The 22,791-nt window shown below is 34.2% G+C and overlaps 1 protein-coding gene across 1 annotated transcript in view; it reads left to right on the top strand.

The window, feature by feature from the left end:
• Positions 1–4,724: 4,724 nt before the first annotated feature.
• LOC138129408 (uncharacterized) overlaps positions 4,725–22,791 on the top strand; it is a 202,861-nt gene continuing 184,794 nt past the window's right edge. The window contains 21 exon segments of the mRNA XM_069045700.1: positions 4,725–4,857; positions 10,536–10,614; positions 10,666–10,962; positions 12,056–12,156; positions 12,208–12,379; positions 12,434–12,754; positions 12,807–13,031; positions 13,086–13,211; positions 13,269–13,643; positions 13,698–13,890; positions 13,952–14,034; positions 16,219–16,377; positions 16,437–16,541; positions 16,602–16,763; positions 17,180–17,383; positions 17,440–17,681; positions 17,735–17,900; positions 18,019–18,417; positions 18,472–18,618; positions 18,678–18,875; positions 21,800–21,858. Of these exon segments, the coding sequence (XP_068901801.1) occupies positions 10,543–10,614; positions 10,666–10,962; positions 12,056–12,156; positions 12,208–12,379; positions 12,434–12,754; positions 12,807–13,031; positions 13,086–13,211; positions 13,269–13,643; positions 13,698–13,890; positions 13,952–14,034; positions 16,219–16,377; positions 16,437–16,541; positions 16,602–16,763; positions 17,180–17,383; positions 17,440–17,681; positions 17,735–17,900; positions 18,019–18,417; positions 18,472–18,618; positions 18,678–18,875; positions 21,800–21,858 (3,806 nt within the window). The 5' untranslated portion in view covers positions 4,725–4,857; positions 10,536–10,542.

Below are 22,791 nucleotides of genomic sequence, written 5' to 3'. Positions count from 1 at the left end.
GTTGTACAAATAACTATTTCAAGATCATGTACCTAGTTCGCACTTCAGGTTCTTTTAATGCTGTTCGTGTTCATAATAGTAGAATATATCATTAAGATTAGAAATGAGTCATTTTGTGCTAAGCCCAGTGTTAACATTGTATCTAAAATATTTCGACAGTTATTACAATCAACCTGTAAGAAATGTCATTGAGGTCAAGAAATAACTAAGTAAATCGTTAAAAAATGTGAAATTATTGGTAATAGCAGGGAAATACCTAGTGTAAGGTGACAGATGGCACGTTTTTAAATTTTAGTTCCAAAACATAACGCAGTGAAAAATACTAAACTCTCCATCTCAATTGTTGTCAAAAAACGTGCAATCTATCAGCGTACGGAATATACACAACTTTCTAGGGGCCACTCCTGTGATTGAGGCACTCTGCTAACACTTCCCACTCGTGCGAAATGTGTCACTTTTTATATTCATGTAAACTATTAGTACACCTCTCTTAAATACATAGTTGTACGATATGACGTCACTCAATTTTCATTAGCATGTAACCACCTAATCTTGAACGACAAGGTTGTATGTAAAATTGTGTCCTATTAGTAAGATAAAAGAAAGGTTATCAGAATTCCTTTCTACCGGGTGATCAAAAAGGACTGTTTGAGTTGGCAACACAATTAAGAGCATTTTGTTATTCGGCTGTTTGCAATACTGCAACCGGATACGTCTTTTGAAAGATATTTGACGTGAAATCAACAGCAACAAAATTGTAGGTTATATACAATGTACCTATACAAATCAACGGTACAATGAAACAACTTGAACTGTCAATGTCAGTGTAAACTGTAAAGTCGTCAATAACCGGAAGTTACTCCAGTTATAACATTTAAAAGTAAAAATCAGTCCTGCCAACTCAAACAGTCGTTTTTGATCACGCTGCAGTACTTTTTGCTTTCTATGGTTGGCGACTCTGATATTTGTCGACATGCATATTCAGTCAGTTTGTACATACAGTGCATTCACTTTTGTTTTAGACCAGAGTAGGCTAAGGAAATTTGGCGAGTTGTATGGTAAGACTGTGGCTGTTCTTGTTCTTGTCAAAATTCATGCCCATGTAGCCAAGCATTATCATTTTCCAATGAACTACATAGTTTCGAGGACTCAATAATGTGTGTATTTAGTGATAAATGTAAATATTGCACAAATTTAAAACTAATTTACCTTAATACTTAATAATAATGTCAAATTTGACACTGGCAGTTCGAACAATTTTGATTTTGTTATTTTGACATAGCCCCGATACCAACATTTAAAAAAATGAATGTATTATACCTACATGTATGTTTGAGAGTTAGCCCAATTACGTTTACATGCTTTAATAACGAATTGAGGCATTTTGTACAAAATGTACAAATTTCATATTCGCACGATCTCATTTGACATATTTGATATTTGACACTTTGACAGATTTCTCCCCAAAAACACAACTTACACCGCTCATTTTTTTTAAATTACACAAGGGAGTTGGCGGATAATAAGGGCGTCAGGTGTGTTAATTGTGATGCTAATGACACCTGTTAAAAAAAATAATACGCGTACAATTTCTAAATATTTGTTTTATACAGGGTCGTTATAAATTATTGTCCCATCGCAGTAGGCGTTGGTGACGTAGTTGAATGTGCCGCAAGCCTCATAACATGAGTGAGACCAGCATCGCCGATAGGTGGCGCTCCTGGCGGTAGTGCAAATGTGCCTACTAGTTTGTCTAACGTTGCGAGGTGCCGGCACATCCAAAATTTGTGTGGGTTTTCAACGGCAACTGCGATGGGACATTAATTTATAATGACCCTGTATATATTGAACAGCTTTCAAAATGAATTTTCACATGGTCAAATATAGGTACATATTTATTCTATTTTAGTCAATAATCGTCTTGATACGCCCCCAAATGAGGGTATAAATTGGCCTTTAATCCTTTATCATACATTAAATGCACAGTAACCCTAACAACATCAAAGTAGCTAACTAAATTTACATGGACACAACTTTTAGTTGATTTCCTTTAAGGAATACAAAATATTTGTTTGTATTTTTTAGAAATTATAAAATAGAATAAAGCGTTGTATGTACTACGGGCATAATTGTCGATTATGGCCCTCGGGAATTTAAAAGTCCTCGTTCCTCGGGCTTTAAACATTCCCTCGTTCCATAATCTCCTGATTATGCCCTTAATACATAATAGTCTATTAAAAAACGAGTTTTATAAGGGTTGATTTGGCGCACGAGTCCCAAATGTAGAAAACGACCCGTAGGGGAGTTTTGTATGGGACGAGTGCGCCAATGCCCTTAACAAACGAGTTTTTTGTTATTTTTTAGAATTTGCACCCTTGTTTTAATTTTTACATAAAAAAATTAAATTCTCAAATTCTGGGGAATTTGGTATTAATTGGTATTTCAAGGTAACGGATGCAATTACATCTGCAACAGATGTTAAAAAGTAGAGTTTGAACATTAATATCTGAAGTTTTTTGGTGTAAATGACAATAATACACTGAAATATTGATAAAAATTTTCTTAGAGATCTATTAAACTACAAGTGCTTTAAGAGATAGCCATAAACGATTCCAAATTGAATACAATAATAGACCTATTCGAGACGCAGATTCTAAAAATAACTATTATGTATTAAGCGAGTGATAAAAAAATAGTGGATATACTTGTACGTAGTACGCGATTACTTCCATGTATATCTACTATGTTTATGGTCATATTCAAATTAAATATGTAGGTGTACATTATTTTCCATAAAACCGGTATCAGGTATTTTTTGTTAAAATTTTATAGTAACCACTTTGGCAAATATTGTTGCGACACAGATCCGAATCGAGCAAAAAACTCCATTTCAAATCAATGACAATACGGTCAAGAAAACTGTGAATAGATGTCAATATAAACGTGTAACACAGATAATGAAAAAAAGGAATCGAACAGAATACAAACTTGCATTCATAGAGAATCTCAGCTACAGTCGTACGATAATCAACAACCGGACTCACCTCCACCTCAGTCAGTCATTCAAACGGCAAAGCACAGGCCCGGACTCGGGTTTGCTCAATTGGGATGGTACAAACATGTAAACGATTAACACCTGACACATCTGTCTCAAATCAAGGGCAAGGGTGACTCACTCGGGGGATTCCTCGCCCTAACTTGATCATGACGAGGGGCTCCAACCACGCGCATCGTCTTCAAAGCGCTACATTTCGGGATTGCGTTGCATGTTCTGGAAGCACCTGAAACAGCTTCGTGTGCAGTTTGGGTTGCACAGCCCGCCCGCAGTCTCCACAGAAGAAGACCGCCAATGGCAGCGTCAGAGCGCGATAGTTCCCGCCCATACGTTACTAATGTTCCCTCAGTACCTGGGAACCGGGATTATTTCACAACCTTTTCTCAAGCAAACGTAAAGTATGATCTGTGCATTTGGTTGCCACCACCGGCCGTCCCTACAAGATGCGCCCGATCAACGGCATCGCCGTGTCATGAGCCAAAGATGTCTCAACCGGACCTAGTCCGGTATACCATGATTACCATGGTATCTGCCAGAGACTTTAACACATTCTCAAGCAAACGTATGATCTGTGCATCTGGTTGCCACCACCGGCCATCCCTACAAGATGCATCCGATCAACGGGATCGCCGTGTCATGAGCCAAAGATGTCTCACCCGGACCTAGTCCGGTGCACTATGATTACCATGGTATCTGCCAGAGACTTTAACACATTGATGGTACTGACATTATAGCCAAGGTTGCCCAAACCTGCTATCACCCAGTTACCGAAACAATTGGTAACTGTCTCTATCACCGGCTATCAGAAACCTGCTTCATTGCACCATTCCCGGGCCATAGATTATTCACCTGCCGTCACTCTCGTACCTGACCTGACCTGCTGTCTCGCCTGTGTTGAAAATCACTCCCGAGTCAAGGACCTTTTCCCACATAATTTATGAGCCACATGTTTGGGTGGAAGAGGTGGTTTTTCTGTTGCGTTTTTAAAATTCGCTTAAAAGTGAGACACTCTTACACTGTTTGCAAAAACTGTTTGTAATAAAAAAATATTTTTTCCAACGTCGCTTATGAAAATGATACTTTCATCACTCAGTTTAGTGAGGAAAATAGGCGTTTGCATCACTAGTGAGGAAAATGAAGAAAGTAAACTCAGTAGTGAGGAAAATTTATTAAACAATCTACTACATTAACAATCTACTACCTACTTATTAATATGTATAAAAATTTAAAAACTGTTATTTGCATTAATTGAAACTCCACATTCGGAAGATTAAAAAAGTAGGGGAGTCAAATAATTATAAAAAATTTAAAATCGAAACTCATTTTCATAAGCGACGTTGGAAAAAATAGTATACACAATTCGTGGTCAAAGTGTGATTTTTCAACTCGCAATACTATCCTCACTCGCTGGCGCTCCAGAGTATATCATGTACTGCTCGTTGAAAAATCAGGCCCTTTCATCACTTATAGTGTAATATACTATAGCTCCATACTCATCCCATTACCTTTGCGATTTGTCTCTTAACACTTTTCTACTACTAACGTGTTACTGTGGAATTTTTTAATTTTTATGCCATATTGAAGTTCTCTAACCTGCTCGGCAATAAATTTAAAAAATAAGTAGTATTTGCGATAACCGAGTGCGTGTTATCGACAGTCAAGACTAAAAACCCGCTTTTGTAATGTGCCGCTACATTCCATTACTAAACAAAATTATCAGTGGTGATCAACGGTGGTAATCGGTAAACAGATACCTACCCTACTTGTGTTTGTACCCTTAACGCATAACGCGTTGAGAACACGTAAGTTTTTTGATATGTTTGTGCATTTTTTATCGCTTGCATCATAGTATGTTGACATACCAATACTTATTTACAAAACAAATAATTTTAATAAGTAAAATTATACATGGAATTAAAAACTATAAGTATTTCATACTTAGGTGCAGAGTAAAATATCAAATTCTCATCAAATATTTGAATAAATTTAGGTAAGAAAGACAATGCTCACAGCGTCTAGAAATTGCCGTGAGCAATAAATTGCCACGTTACACACTCGTGAGAAATTTGCAATTTTTCGCACTTGATACACAATATGTAACTGCGCATTGTAAAATACTAACTACTGATCAGTATCCTGCAAATAATGTATTTTCGGTTAAATGATTCTACATGGTGTTTAATACGATGAAGACAGATAAAGTGTGAATAAATAGAAAAGCTGTTTATCTAGTTTTTATTATTTATTGAATTAAAATTATTTTGTTATACAGGGTGACTTTTAAAAATTTCCAAAACGCTGTAGCACCTTTATTTATTGTCCAATTTCAATAAGTAAAGTATCAAATAAAATGGCTTTTAAAAGACTATAAGACTACAATAGTTATTTGTATAACTAGTTATGAAAGTCATACTTTTTCTCACGAATTTTCAATCAAGCAAATAAGTGAAAAAAAAGAAACTTTCATAACGTGTTGTACACACTATTTTTTGCATATCGATGTAAGTTGAGAAATTTTGTCCAAAAGGATTTATGAAAAATTACAAAAAAAAAAAAAAAAATAGGTATTCTTTGACAATCATCTCCAAGGAAATGGAATAAAATGATGCAAAAAAGTACAACTTTCACTACGATTTTTCGTGTAAAAAAGTGCTACTTTCACTACGATTTTAAGCGTAAAAAAGTGCTACTTTCATTACGATATGCAAAAAATTGAATATCAAGTTTATAAAGTACTGCGAAACATATGATACACGTTTTGAATTGTCTTATCTGTTAAGGCGGCCTTACACCAAGGCAACAATTGGCAACATGTTGCCTGCAACATTTTTTTAGTAGTGACCGGCAACATTACTAAAAAATGTTGCAGGCAACATGTTGCCAATTGTTGACTTGGTGTAAGGCCGCCTTTAAATTTACTCCTCGCGAATTCTGAAAGAAACTCTCCGTCAAGTGTGGAATAATATCGGGGAAAGAAAAAACGGAAGATGTCATCAGACTTATGAGAAACTCTTTTCAATTGTGGCGTGGCCGCATTTTGTGCTCTGCACCGATCCACAGCAATTTGAGTACGATGGACACTGTCGGAGCCTCCCCGACTAAGAGGGCCCCAAATAACAAATGATGAATGAAGTTTTTTTTTCAAAATATTTTGGAAGAGGTCGTCTTGGCGAGAACGCGTTTCCTCAATCGTTAAATGCCAAATTTAAAACAAATTAAGTGGAAACTTTTGAAAAGAAAGCCCATTTTTTAATACATGAATTCTCATAAGTGATACAACGAGTGGGTACGAAGTTGCCGGAAATTTTCGATCTCAGATACGAGTAGGTATTTGTTTCGGCGAGAATCGCCCTCAAATGTCACATGATTTATATTGACAAATCACAACTCCGAATTATTTGAATAGCAACCAATCACAATTGAATTAAGCGGAAATTTTCCCTAGGGAAAAGTTTTTTCGGGCGATTCTCTTCCGAATATACTTCAGGACAGATATATATCGCCAGAAATTTTTTCTTGCACTCCAACACTCGTGTTTGTCGCTCAAAATTACCCTCGGGCTGGCGCACTCGTGTAATTTTCTTGCTACAAACACTCGTGTGTCAGGACTGCTCGAAAAAATTTCCGGCAATATATCTGTCCCTTGGTATATTACACAGGGTGACTGACGAAAAACCTTTGATGCTGTATCTTGTTTATTTTTTATCCGATTTGAATAAGTGATACATCAAATGAAATAATTTTGAAAACACTTCATTACTAACTAATTAAAAAAAAAATCTTCCGTCCAGTTTTTGACAGATGAACATCAGCTTCTTTTTTTCAAATAGCACTGTACATTTTTTTAATTCAGTATTGTAGAGATTTGTCTTCTGAATATAAAAATGCAAAGAACTATACCCATTCATTAAACAAAAGTCAAGAAATTAAAGAGTAAATGTACAAAATTCAAAAATCAAGTGACCAAAATAAACAAGAGAGAAGTTTGTTCTAAATGCTCGAAATGACTAAGTAAGCTCTGAATATTCATTTGTCAAAACAGTTTGATGATAATAATAATAATAATGTTGCTGTGGAAGAAAATTTCCAAAGACGATTTAGTGTTAACGTCTGGTGTGGCATTTTTGAAGATAGAATGGACTAGTGGGTCCCTTTTTTATTGATAGCAGTCTCAATCAAACAAAATATCATATTATTTATTATCAAACGAAATAAGCAACTTTCTGGATGAGATACCATTAGCAGTGTTGAATAGAGTCGTGTTTCATCAGGACGGCGCCATACCACATAATGCACGCATGAATTTTGTATTTTTAAATCATTTAAATTATGTTGGTGAACGATGAATGGGTGCTCATGGAGCTATTCGATGGCCGGCTAGATCCCCAGATTTGAATCCAATGGATTTCTTTATATTGATTGAAAACTTTCGAGACAATGTTTATTTGACCCCACCAGGTACCCAAAAAGAGTTAAGAAAAAAGATAGTGCGAGTATCGACAGTGTCTGCAACAGCATTGAGGAAATTTTGAGCAACCAGAATAGACTTTGTATTGTTTACAAATTTGATTACTTGATTTTTGATTTTAAATTTTTTTCAATTAAAATACTTTTTTTGTTTTTTCTTTTAATGTACGAATATTCAGAAGAAGATTCTTTATAAGAACGAATAAAAAAATATATAGTGTAATTTGAAAAAAAAAGTTGGCTATCGTGTGTCAAAAAATAGATGTCTAAAAAAATATCTAGTATGATAATAATGAAGCGTTTTTCGAACTATTTCATTTGATTTGTCATTTATTCAAATCGCATAAAAAATAAGTAAGATACAGCGTCAAAGGTTTTTCGTCAGTCACCCTGTATATGACAATTTTCACGAGTGATCAACGTCTGACATTAGCAAAGCTTAATTCAACGTCAAACGTATTTAGGTTATCTACTTGACATGTTGGACGTTAGTAACATAGTAACCAGTTAAAATAAAGTACGTAGAAACGTTACACTACAACACTTTTGAAAAGTTGACATAAGTACAACGTTTTGCTGTCCTAGTTTTTCATAAATTCGATAGTATGTTATCTTTTGCATGTAGTAAACGGTAAATATACAGTGCTTTCTTTTAACTGTTGCATTGGGAATTACATGGTAAAAATTATACCTTCTGTTAACTTATGATCCACTGCATTTTTGGTGCTAATTTTTATTTTAGTAATAAATCATTAATAAGACTGTTTGAACAACGACAAGCAGTTTTATTTGACCAATTTTACTCTTCAAAGTTGAAATTAGTGAACGCAAATAATTTTACAAAAAAGTAGTAGGCTAAATGGGAACAAAGATAAGGTTTTGTATTTTAATTTATTTTTTAAATGAAAGTGACAAAAGTCAACTAACATTTCAGCCTGCTAAAAACAAGAAAACACTTTTACTAAAATATTTTTTTACACAACTTTTTCGACAGTTTAGGATATTAAATTGTAATCTATCCAGAATAGGAGGTATAATTTTTACCATGCAATTTCCGATGGCAACAGTTAAAAAAAACGCAGTGTACATGGTGTTATGGAAGTCGGCGTAATAAATTTAATGACCGATAGAAACATTTTTTACACAATTGATCTTTTTTTAATGGAATATTTTTATTTTTCTAACCCCTAATTTGACACTTCGCTCATGTGATAATTATTTGACATTTTCATGTAGCCCTATTTACTCCAACAAAATTTTGCTGTACTAGTTTTTCATGAATTCGATAGTACATAATACGAGTATGTCAATTTCACGGTTTACGACATGCTTAGAACCTTCGTTATCTCCTTCCTGATTATTTCAGATTAAACTAATGTAGGGGTACTATAAATTAATCTGTGCCATATGTGTAATATGCATAAGAATGATATCAAAATCTTCCTTATAAATCTAATTTTACTAATAGCTAAAATTAATTTAATGTTTCTTCGAAATTGATGCGTTGAAGAAAAAGAAATCTTTACTTCGGCACTTATGTGTAAGTTGTGTAACCTATTTGTTTATTTTTGACATTATTATCTATACATTTGTATTTTAACAATCATCCAAATTGTGTTTTAGAAACTTCCTTCTGGACGTAACAAATAATCAAAAAACAAAAAGAAAATTATGATAAATGTATTTTTGAAAGTTTAATGCTGTAACATTTTACTGTAGCAATACCTTATTTCACGTTATGTATCTCGGGAAACGTACACGAAAACAATATTTTTTCTGTAATTTTTTTCGAAACTAAATTTTACAATTCAAATTTTTGAAGGAAATTTGAATATCAACTCAATGACCATGTTGTTAGGTAACTAATAGAAAACAGTGTGTGAAGTGAAAAACAGAAAAGCTTAGGGCCCAGTTTACCGACGCGAAATTAAGTTAATCGTAATCAAATGGGAGATTAACTGAACACGTGATCAGATTGAACCAATCGAAGTTTCGGATTCATGGGTTAATCGGGCATTAAAATTTAATTCGAATTAAATATTTCATTTTCTTTCTATAAACTGGCCCTATGTGTGTGAAATCGCATTTCACACACTGTTATGTTTGGTTTCTATAGTTTCAAGCTTACAACAGTGTTAAAAAAAATGTATGTACGAAAATGACCCACCACACACATGGATAACTGTGCGTGAATACCATTTTTTTTGAATCAATTAAAAACTGAACCCTCCACCACCCGGCGGCACGGCAATTTTGCCGGAGTACATACACTATTACGGATATTACTATCACGTAATAGTGCAGTGCTAATCAGTATAATTACCGGCGTCTGGCCTCCACATTTTGACTTTGTTGTGTTTTATTATGTTCTGTGTCAATGTTAAGGAACTTCCTCACGATGTGACATGAGTATAATAATATACCTTTTTGAATCTCAACTACCAATGTGTTACCTAAATCCAGAATTTTTAAATTTTTAAAAAGAGATTGGGGTACTATTCCCGTTGCTGAAATTACAAGTGGTAAAATCGAAAGATTTCTCATAGCAACGGAGAGCTCTAAATATTTATTAATTTTTGAGTTATATGTTTGTGTTATATTATGTGAATTTGGAACAGCTATATCTAAAAGATATGCTTGCTTTTGTTGTTTATTTAAAATAATAATGTCTGGTCTGTTATGCTTAATATGAATGTCAGTTAAAACTGTACGATCAAAATATAATTTGTAATTGTCATTTTCCAAACAACTTTCTGGTGTATAACTATAATGTGGTTGTGTATTCTTTAATAAATTGAATTTAACAGCTAAATTCATGTGTATAATTTTTGCCTATATATCGTGACGTTTCTTATATTCGCTTTGAACAAAAACGGTGCAAGAAGAAATGATGTGTTCAATTGTTTCCCCTTCTGTTCCGCAAATCTTACATTTATCAATTATCGATTGTAAACCGCATATTATAATTAAATGCAATGTTATTATTGTTATTATTGATAATTGCAATTTTTAGGGAATTCATGAAAAAGAAACTGAAGATCGAGAAATCTGTACCAAAAAAAGATGAAAGAAACATTTCGTATTTCCAGCTTGTAAGTATTTTCTTGAAATTTGAACATAAACTTATGTAAATTAACTTTTAGTTTCGGTATGCCACATTACAAGAAAAATTTTTTATTGCTTTGGGCACTATATGCGCAGTAGTGTGCGGCATTATCCAACCTTATGTTATGATCCTTTTTGGAGATGTTACTGGAGTTATTGTCGAATATGCCGCCGCGATAAATAAAACTAACAATCCTAACGAAACTCAGCTTATAGAAGAAATCCTATATGACGGTATACGTCATTTTGCAATTTACTCCAGTATCTTAGGAATTGTTACGATCATTACTACTTACCTTGCCGGAGTATTTTTTAGCTATAGCGCCCTAAGACAGGTATTTTTTTTTGTTCTTTTTACTTTTTAACAATGTAAAATATCTCAACTAAAAAATAGGCGATAAAAAAATCATTAGAAATTAGAAACTATGTATTAGTCCCAAAAGTACCGCCTTTCCTTGAAGGTACGTCATTTAGGGATATGGTAGAGTGCTGGAAAAATATTTTTTTATAATCCAGACCCTCCATTTAGGAAATATACGCAATTTTAAAATTAAAAAAAAAGCTGTAACCTGAGAATACGTAATAACATTGTATTATTGAATACCTAGGCAAATATTTTGATGAGGTAACACAACAAGCAAACACTTCAACAAAAATTATTTTATTAAAAAAAAATTTTCAAAATTTTGCCTATTTGCGTCTAAACATGCGTTGGCTCTCTTAACTATGTTGCCGTGAACGCGCTCAAGCATTTCAGGAGTCACCGTCGAAGTAGATATTGAATTTTTTAAACTATTTTTCAGTACTCCATAACACTTCTAGATGACGCATCTTCAAGGAAAGGCGGTACTTTTGGGTCACCTGTATACTGCGCCAAAAAATTGTCGTAACAGTAAATGTATTTTTGCATTATTTAAAAATGCCAGAAATAAATGAAGCAAAAATGATATACATCTTGAGGCCTATTCTGTAACTAATATGTTATTTTTTAACACGATGTTATAAAATAACGGCCATAATCGCAAATCGTATTCTGTAAAGCGATGTTATGTTAAAAAATTAACGACCCTGTTAATATGTCCTGTTACTATTAAAATTTTAACGACTTCTCCTTGTGTGCCTTTAAAATTTATAACTTATAAATTTATAACTTATTATTATGTTAATAATAATAATGTCAGTATTATGTTAGGACGTTTACGTTTGTGTAGATATTTTTTCTGATCATGAAACAAACAATATTTTCGAAATTCGATATGTTGCGACAATTTTTTGGGAAAATTTTGCAAAAATCGTTTTACATTTTCACCTAGCCAGAATATTTTATAATAATTGTTCTATTAGATAAGTAATATTAGTATACCAAATCCATCAGAAACGTTAACAAAGAAGATACAAGAGAGTTTTCAATATGCTGTATTTTTTTAGATATTTCATATACGAAAACAAATTTTTAAGAAAACTTTAAATATGGATGTCTCTTGGTACGATCTTAATAAAACTGGAGATTTCGCAACCACCTTTACCGAGTAAAATTCACATGCATTTAGCTAATTGCATGGTAAATTATTTATTTTTAGTAACTTGTCAAAATTTGAAGAAGGAATAGGAGAAAAAGTAGCCACATTTATATTTTTGGGAAGCATTTTTGTATCAGGTATAATAACGACTCTTGTATTGGGTTGGAAATTGGCATTAATATGTATGGTCTCGCTTCCACTAACTTTTGGTGTGACTATGATTGTATCGTGGGTAAATTTTACACTTTTCATCCAACTATAATATTATGACCGTTATTACTTTCAGTTGTCTACAAAATTCTCCAGACAGGAAATGGAGGCGTATGGAGCTGCAGGAGGCATTGCTGAAGAAGTTTTAAGTTCGGTCAGAACTGTAGTGGCTTTCGATGGCCAAGAAAAAGAAATTACACGTTACGAGAAACATTTGCAAAGTGCTAAAAGGAATAATATCACAAGAAATTTGTTCTCTGGTATTAGCAACGGATTCATGTGGTTTTTTGTCTTTGCTTCGTATGCTCTGACGTTCTGGTATGGTGTTAGGCTAATATTAGAAGAAAGAAATTTACCACAAGAAGAAATAACGTATACGCCGGCAAACATGGTGGCCGTATGTCTTGCCTTTCTACAAGAGATTTTATCTCTTATTACTTTTATTTAAGATCTTCTTCTGTATTTGGATTGCTACATGGAACTTTGGAACAGGGACTACATATTTTGAAATATTTGGAACTGCGTGCGGTGCTGCAGCAAAAGTTTTTGAAATTTTAGATACTGAACCACAAATCAATCTTTATAAAAATTTAGGAACGAAACCGAAAACCATGCGAGGAGATATTAGTTTTAAAAGAGTTCATTTTCAATATCCTTCAAGACCGCACGTCAAGGTAAATGCAATATGAAATTTATTAATGAGATTTTGTTTTTGTTTGTTTTTATAGATTTTACAAGGTTTCAATTTGGATATAAAATCAGGTGAAACTGTCGCTCTAGTAGGAAGTTCTGGATGTGGCAAATCGACTTGTATCCAACTGATTCAGAGATTTTACGATGCTACCTCAGGCTCTGTAAGCCACTGTGTTTTTTTATTTGACAAGTTTTATCAAATAACTTGTGTTTATTAGGTGACTATCGACGGCAACGATATTACGAAGTTAAACTTGACATGGCTGAGAAATAAAATTGGTGTAGTTGGCCAAGAGCCAGCACTTTTTGCAGCAACCATCGCTGACAATATAAAATATGGAAATCTATTTGCAACTCAAGACGATATCGAAAAGGCTGCCAAAAAAGCAAACGCACATAACTTCATTAAAAGTTTACCTCGTGGTTACAATACACTTATTGGTGAGAGAGGAGCGCAAATTTCTGGCGGTCAAAAGCAAAGAATTGCCATTGCGAGAGCTTTGATACGTGAACCAAAAATTCTTTTACTTGACGAAGCTACATCAGCTTTGGATTCTACCAGTGAAGCTGAAGTACAAGCGGCCCTTGATGCTGTAACATAAAAAATTCAATAATAACAAAATTTAGTTTCTTATCTTTGTTTTTAGATAAGTGGTGAATGCACTACAATTATAGTTGCACATCGACTATCAACGATAAGAAATGCCGATCGAATTGTGGTGATATCTGAAGGAAAAGTGATCGAAGAAGGTAATCATGCTCAGTTGATGGCAGAAAAGGGTGCGTATCACAGTTTGGTAGTATCTCAAGGTCTAAGTGAAACCGAAGAGGTGTTGACAGGTAATTTTGTTATCAAATATTATCACGAATCACTTAAGTGTTTATTTATCATATTCAAAAGATAAAGAAGTTTCAAACGGTGTTAGCAATGTGGCAAAAGCGTCTGAGCCTGCTAAGACTGAAAGTACGTCAGAAGAAAATCGTGTAAGTATTGATTATTGATATCGGCCAAATAAAGACAATTTCTGAACAGAGACCTGTTTCCATTGTATTGTGTATGTTACAAATTTTAATAAGATGCTTGCTATTTTTTTTCCAATAAGTTGAATGCGTTTTGAAATCTACATATTTAGTTCCACTGATCGAATTGTCGTTTGGACTTAGTTGACATGCATTGTGTCCCCGGATAGGTGAAACGACTTGTAAAAGATAAAAAAAAATCGATTTAATATTTAGAATATGTTCCGTTACTGGACATTTGCAACCGAATTTTTGGTTAACTGTTCCGATACTAACAGATTCCTGAAATATGGATAGTTACGGAATGTCTGTCAACTGAAAATGGTAACTTATCTGTCACCAAAACGACCGGCGAATTTAGTTCGGTCATTTCGGTTAAAAAAAATTTTGACCTCAACGTTAGCTGATTACTACTATTCAGAACTAAAGATTCTTTATAATAGTTTAGTACATTTTATCGAGTAACTTGATTCAAAATGAAACAAGAATCCGTAAGTATTTTACAACAAATTTAAATTTCGTACGAAAAGCATAACCAGACCATTCCTTTAGTACCAGATTTTCAGTAACCAAACTGTCAGCTGTCATTTAAATACCAGTTACTTACCGATTGTAACGGAACATATTTCTATAATTGATTCAAAAAATTGAAATTCACGCATAGTTATCTGTGCCTGAAGTGGGTCATTTTCTGACGTGTATTTTTTTTTGCATTGTTAGTAAGATCGAAACCATAGAAACCATACAAAACAGTGTGTGAAATGCAATTTCACGCATACAACTATTTCTGTTTTTCATTTCACGCACTGTTTTTTATTAGTTACCTAGCAACATGGTCACTGCATTGAAACTTCAGAGTTCCTTCAAAAATTTGAATTTTTAATTGCAATTTTTTGAATCAATTAATTTAAATTAATTAATTAATTAATTTAAATTAATTCAAAGGCTTATACTGCCTCGACCTTCGTCTCGGCGTAAAAGACCTTTTCATGCACAAAAAACACTCTCTTCGCGCACTTAATATAAAAATAACTATTTTCTGTTCGACACTGTCAGAATTTGAGAATTTTCTCCCGTGTGAACCGATTTTGATAAATGTCACAACTTGTCAAAACGAAACGTCAAGCTAATTTTAAAGGTTTTAAGCGATTTGGAGCCTTTAAGGGGCCGTCTAACAAAAAAAAAACGTTGTATTCAACTCGTTCGTGTGTAAATTGGGCCTTTTTTGGCACTCATGGGCCTTTAAAACGCTCGTGTCTCTCGCCAACTCGTGCCAAAAAAAGCCCAATTTACACACAAACTCGTCAAATAAACTACTATTTTGGGGTTTAGTTAGTATACCTTGGAAATTTTCAAAAAACCTATTTTACTGTGGAGTAAAGTGCCTTTTATGTGGTAAACACGAGGTTATTAAGAAAAGTTGTTCAGAATCAACATCTAGGCTCCTAGACCAAATTTCAAAATCATCGGCCAACTATGAGTTTTCATTTTTTTTTCTATTTAATCAAAGTTTAAGGCCCTGTTTATTCACATTCAAGTAACTTTATTTGAATGGTAATTACCATGGATCTACCAATAGCAGATTGTAAATCATAGCAACTACTGGCCAGATAAATTTACTTGAAGGTGAATAATAAACCGAGCTTAAATTTACTTTTATTTAACTATAACTTATTAGTGTCAAGCCAGTAATTCATAGTAATAATCTAAAGGTGATTTTTTTTACTCATAATAAGGGAACTGTTAAAAATAAAATTATTTGATTTGTGAAATAAACATTTAAAAAATGAACACTCATAGTGGGCCGATGATTTTGAATTTTAGTATAGGGGCTTAAATGTTGATTCTAAACAACTATTCTTAATAACTTTTTATCGTATTTGTCACATAAAAGGCATTTTACTCTACAGGAAAATTGGTTTTTTGAAAATTTCCAAGGCATACTTGATTTTTTAAAAGTAAAATTATGTTAGAAACTAGTTTTTAACCAAGCAGGCCTGAAACTCAGAAAATGAAAATTTAAATCAAGAACTTTTTATCTTTTACGAGAGTCGTTTCATCCATCCGGGGACACACTGTATAGAATTAATTAATTATTGTTATTTTTGTACAGATTCGTATAAATTGCTTTTTTTTTCTAATTTATAGGATAAAGACGTTCAAGAAACAACCGGAGGAAGTTCAATAATATCAATATTAAAAGTAAATAGACCTGAGTGGTTTTATATATTGGTGGGATGTATTACATCAGTTATCACTGGGTTTGCCCCTCCTCTATATGGTTTACTTTTCGGCGACATAATTGGAGTCAGTATTTTTGTTAATTTTTATTTTCTTTCTAATTACAAGTTTTCATTTTACCTAAGGTTTTAGCAGATGATAATGATTCACACGTCCGAGAACAGAGTAATTTGTTCTCCCTGTATTTTGTCATTATAGGCATTGTAACAGGTGTTGCAACTTTTTTCCAGGTTAGTAGATTAACTCGAGGAATTTGAGCACCTAAGTTAAGAGTGATTGTAATTGTGCAGATGTACTGCTTTGCTATTGCCGGAGAGAAGTTAACGAAGCGAGTAAGAGGAAACATGTTTCGAGCTATGTTATCTCAAGAAATGGCTTGGTTTGATCGAAAAGAAAATGGTGTTGGAGCATTATGCGCAAAATTATCTGGAGAAGCAGCTAGTGTACAAGATGTAAGTAGTAGTTGTAGTTTATGGCAAACTTTATTAAAACTATCTACCAAATTTTGTGTCTTTTAATTTTAAATTTAATTACAACTAGAGTATATAACAGTTTAGTTTTACAATACAAAAATTTCCGATAATAATGCGGAATCAGGCGGTTCAAAATCAAGGAAATTCCTTTTCCAGAGAATTTCCGTTGCCATTCAACGTGGAAACGTTGCAAGCATTCGGGGCACTTTTCCAAATTACAATTTAGTTTTTCTATTTGAATTATGTAATAATTTTATTTTCCGGAAATAGTCTTGCAAACAACATTTCCCTGCTTATTTACGCGCAGGAAAATTGAATTTTTCGGACTAGTACTGTAAAGACTTTACAAGACGCAAAATAAATTTTTTCGATGTTATTTAATATTTTACGCCCAGGCAGTTGGAATTCGAATCGGAACACTATTAAACTCTCTTTCAACATTTATTATAGTCAACACAATGGCTCTTTACTTTGAATGGAAATTAGCATTAGTATTAATTTCTATCTCACCAATTATTTTGTTGTCTGTTTTCTTCGAACAAAAATTTACACAGAGCGATTCCCAAGTAAATCAAACATATTTAGAGAATTCTGCAAAAGTAAGTAAAAGTAACAGTATCCTTTTAATATTCACGTTATATATTTATACGTTTAGATAGCAGTTGAAGTAATTGGAAACATCAGGACAATAGCATCTTTGGGTTGTGAAAAAGTATTTTACGAAAATTATGTGACAGAACTGTCACTATATGTAAAAAGTGTAAAGAAGCAAATGCATTTTAGATCTATTGTAATGGGTGTTGCACGAAGTGTAATGGCTTTTGCGTATCCTCTTGGAATGGGATATGGTGCAAATTTGATTGTAACTGCAAACCTTGATTATGGAGTGGTTTTTAAGTAAAAAATAAATTACTATTGAAGGTATTTCATCTAATTTATGTTTATTATAGAGTGTCGGAAACTGTAATAGTCGGCTCATGGTCCATTGGCGCCGCATTTTCTTTTTTTCCAAACTTTCAGAAGGGTTTAATGGCAGCTGATCGTATTTTTGCGTTGATGAGAAGAGTTCCTGAAGTTAAAAACGCTTCCCAGCCTTTGCATCTACACCACAGTGATGTGCGTAGCATAGTCTAACAGTACTTTGTTGACATCCAAAACTTATTTTACAACAGAATGAAAATTGCTGCCATTACTGATAGTTGAAAGGCAATGATTACACAAATATTTTTTTCAGGTGAAAGGAGACATAAAGTATACGAATGTATATTTTGCATATCCTACCCGACCAACAGTTTCAGTTCTTAACGGATTACATATAGACATTTTACATGGCAAAACGGTAGCTTTAGTGGGGTCCAGTGGTTGTGGTAAATCGACAATTATTCAACTACTGGAACGCTTCTACGACCCAGACAATGGAGAAGTTTCACTCGAACGTGAAGATGTGAAAAACGTGGATATAAATAATTTAAGATCACATCTAGGTATTGTGTCACAAGAACCCAATCTATTTGACCGAACAATTGCTGAAAATATTGCTTACGGGGCAAATAACCGAACAGTTAGTATGGATGAAATCATTGAAGCTGCAAAATCAGCAAACATACACAGTTTCATTTCATCACTTCCATTGGTGAGTAAAACAAACGTTTTTGATATTTTTATTGTTCATCTTGAAAACATAAAGGGTTATGAAACTTCTTTGGGAAGCAAAGGAACGCAATTGTCGGGAGGTCAAAAGCAAAGGATCGCAATTGCTCGAGCTTTAATCAGAAATCCCCGCATTCTTCTTTTGGACGAGGCGACCTCTGCACTGGACAATGAAAGCGAAAAGGTATGAAATTAAAAGGCTTTTAAATAAATAAATGTATAACAAATACTTTATTTCTACAGATTGTACAAGAAGCACTTGACAATGCTAAACAAAATAGAACTTGCATTACAATCGCGCACAGATTGACTACAATTCAAGATGCTGACGTCATTTGTGTTTTGAATGAAGGAACTGTAGCTGAAATGGGTAAACACCCTGAATTGTTGGAAAAGAAGGGTTTATATTACGAATTTTATAAGTTACAAGCAGGTCAAAAATAATCGACAACAACTTTTTTCATAAATTAATACCGATTTGATTTTGCAATCGGTTGGATAAATAAATATGTATTATACAAATTTCGTTCATTTATTCCTTTAGGCAACCTTGCAGAGCTTATTTTTCCGCCTGTCTACCTCATTAAACACCAATCTTACAATGTACGAGTAATTTCCCCTAATTTTTGCTGCAGTAAAAAACACCGCGTTTGGGAAATCGTTGTTGCCGCACTCCAAGGACAATCGGAAAATACCGATTTTGAGTCTATGAGTAGAAAAAGTTACTTTGCTCCCAATTTACCTGCAAATTTTAAGTTTAAACGACAGAATTTGTATCATAATTTATTTGTTAATGGTAATATTAAAAGTACAGCTTTGGGCATGATTAATTTCAAGTTTTGTACAAATCGGCTTTCTAGAATTTAAATTTGCAACTTCTGGCGAGTTACGGGGTCATTATAAATGTTTGTCACAACTAGTGGGCGTACCGGCGCACCTAAAGCATTGCGCACAGCCACCTACGATGGGACAATCATTTATAATGACCCTGTAGTTAGTTGTTTTACTAGGAGGTGCAGGATTGTTGAAATTTAAAGTGTTGTTGGAATTTGAGCTCGAGGTAGAGCCAATTCCCGCCAACATTTTTGAAGCATAATTCAATTTATTTTGTATTGAGTCTATTTCATCCTAGAATCATGTGATGCAAATAGGTAGGTACTGCTACTTTATAAATTACTCTCCCGAAACTGGACAACCCTGTTACCGGTTACAAATCCGGAATGTTCAGGGGTATAACGAACAGGTCGTGGGCTTCGACTGGGTTTACAACGCGAACCACGAGTATCGTTGACTGAGGCTGAAAAATTGTGAGAACTGTCCGGAGTACGAGAAATGATACACAAAAAATTCGTGGAGAAAGGTTTTTATTTACAGATTGTCACGTGAAATTTTTGTTACAAGACAAGATTACGATAAAATGAAATGAAACCTAGAAATGTACAATTCTTATCTAGCACAACTTAACGAAATGGTACAATCTGCAAAGAAAACTTGACGATCTGAAAAAGAAACCTGTCGCTGTCTAATTTTCTTCTACTTTATCCCGGACAAAATATAACTAATTATACCACGAGCTTCCCTGTTTGACGTGAACCCAACGAGCCAATCTTCCGACACCGTTGACAGCAAGTCACGAAATTATAAGGGGGTGGAAGGCCGACCCTTTTTCGGAAGCTAAAACGATTACACCGCCCTCCGGTGAAGGTAGGATGTCGAGCTCTTCCTCCTTCCCTTCAGCGAGTTCCGGATTTACTGCCGGTCGACAACTGGAGTCGTTGAACTTTATCAGCCCGATAAAGAAAGGTCCCAAGAAATTTTGGTGCTCGCCGATAGCTCGATGCTGACGAGATCACTTCCAGCTGAGCTGACCTAAAATTAAAAATTGATTCAAAAATGGATTATATACAACTGGCAATGAAACAGTGACGAAATGAGTAATAAAATGTTTTCAATGAGTTGGTCATTGAATATAAATGAAATGAAATGCAATAAAAATGAGAGGTGATAGAAAACGTGGAAAGTTAATCTATCCGTAAAATAAGAATAAAATGTGGAAGCCACGGCCTAGAGAATTGAAGGGTCACCACTGCTCCGTTTGGACTTAGCTGGTCGGTAGATCCGGGACATGGCGGAAGTCCGTGTACGTTTCCGTCGCGATGGGTTCTAGGATATTCTAGAGAAATCGCGAAGATTTACAAGCGCGCGGCGATTTAAATCGTAACAGTACTTATTACATCCTTAAAGTCTGTTCCTTTTTCCAATATTAACATTGTTCAACCAATAGTGGTAGTTCGGAAACGGCTAGTGTTTGAAATTTGAAGTACACATAGATGGGTAGCAGCTTTCGTACCAAATTTGAATTTTATCTCCCAAAGGAAGACCTTTTTGGAAATTTTATCATTATGTAAAGGGTACAAACTAGTGTTGTTATTATAGAAATTATGTCGAACCCAATCCCAATTATAAGTATATTTTTCTACTTTTAACCTACAAATAAATAATAGAAAAAGTTATATGACTGATAGAGTGGTAATATACAGGTTGTCTCAGAAAGGCGCGGCAAAATTTTAACCACGAGCTACTAAGCTTCATGTAGAACTTGGAAAAAAAAAAATTTGTTTGAGTGGTGGGAAACGATGTAGGAGGACGCCCTAAGCGTGTCTGGCCAGAAAAAACGCGAAAATTCCAAAAGTAGCTAAAGTAAACGATTACCAGGAATTATACCATGGTATCTGCGAGAGGTGCCATTGATGGTACTGACATCATAGCCCAGGTTGCCCAAACCTGCTATCACCCAGTTACCGAAACAATTGGTAACTTTATCTATCACCGGCTATCAGAAAGCCTGCTTCATTGCACCACTCCCGGGCCACAGATTATTCACCTGCCGTCACTCTCGTACTCGTACCTGCTGTCTCACTTGTGTTAAAAACCACCCCCGAGTTAAGGACCTTTTCCGACATAATTTATGATCCGCATATTTGGGTGAAAGAGGTAGTTTTTCTGTTGCGTTTTTAAAGTTCGCTTGAAAGTGAGACACTCTTACACTGTTTGCAAAAAGTGTTAATAATAAAAAAAATATTTAGCTCCATACTCATCCCATTACCTTTGCGATTTGTCTCTTAACGCTTTTCTACTACTAACGTGTTACCTACTGTGGAACTTTTTAATTTTTATGCCATATTGAAGTTCCTTAACCATTTTTTCATAATCCTACATTTTAACTGCTCGCTAATAAATTTAAAAAATATGTAGTATTTGCGATAACCGAGTGCGTGTTATCGACAGTCAAGTCTAAAAGCTCGCTTTTGTAATGTGCCGCTACATTACTAAACAAAATTATCAGTGGTGATCAACGGTGGTAATCGGTAAACAGATATCCTACTTGTGTTTGTACCCTTAACGCATACGGCGTTGACAACACGTAAGTTTTTTGATATGTTTGTACATTTTTTATTGTTTTTTATCGCTTGCATCATAGTATTTTGACATATACTTATTTACAAAACAAATAATTTTAATGATAAGTAAAATTATACATGGTATTGAAAATCATAAGTATTTCATACTTAGGTGCAGAGTAATAGTAGATTACATACTGAGGTGGAAAGTGTTTCATTCCTGTCGACAGCTAATACAGTTTACCAAGGCGTAGCCGAGGTGAACTAATGCTCGAGTCAGGAAGGAAACACCTTCCCACCGAGGTTTGTATATTATTTTATTCGGAATCATTACATTTTTAGCAAATAAACAATTAATTTGGTGCAATTTCATTTCTACCGTTTTTCGACAATTCGTGTACGCCACTGGAAACACGTCATAACAGGGCGGAAAGTGGGCTATTACTGACCAAGAGAGGGAAGAAAAGATAAAAAGAAATGGTTAACTTTCCGCCCTCGAATAAGGTTAGGAATGCGCATATTACAATACGATTCCGAATAAAATATCAAATTCTCATTAAGTATTTAAATAAATTTATTTAAAGATACATTTTTCTCGTCGTTTGCACGACAAGAAAGACACAGCTCACAGCGTCTAGAAATTGCCGTGAGCAATAATTTGCCACGTTACACACTCGTGAGAAATTTGCAATTTTTCACACTTGATACACAATAAATGTAACTGCGCATTTTAAAATACTAACTACTGATCAGTATCGTGCAAATAATACATGGCAAGTCACATAAGGCTTATTTCTGAATTTATTTTGTACGCAACCAAAAATATTAATGACGCTGACTACTTGATACCGTTTATAATGTGATTTAATTAATTAATTAAAAATGTAATATCAAGTTTGGTTCTGAACGACGAAGATTTTGTTTTGAGGTAATGAATTGTTCACCCTTCTTTTGTG

This window comes from Tenebrio molitor, chromosome 4 (assembly GCF_963966145.1).
Source record: "Tenebrio molitor chromosome 4, icTenMoli1.1, whole genome shotgun sequence".
Lineage (NCBI taxonomy): Eukaryota > Metazoa > Arthropoda > Insecta > Coleoptera > Tenebrionidae > Tenebrio > Tenebrio molitor.
Note: the sequence above shows the minus strand (reverse complement) of the source record. Positions and strands in the feature narration are given on the sequence as shown.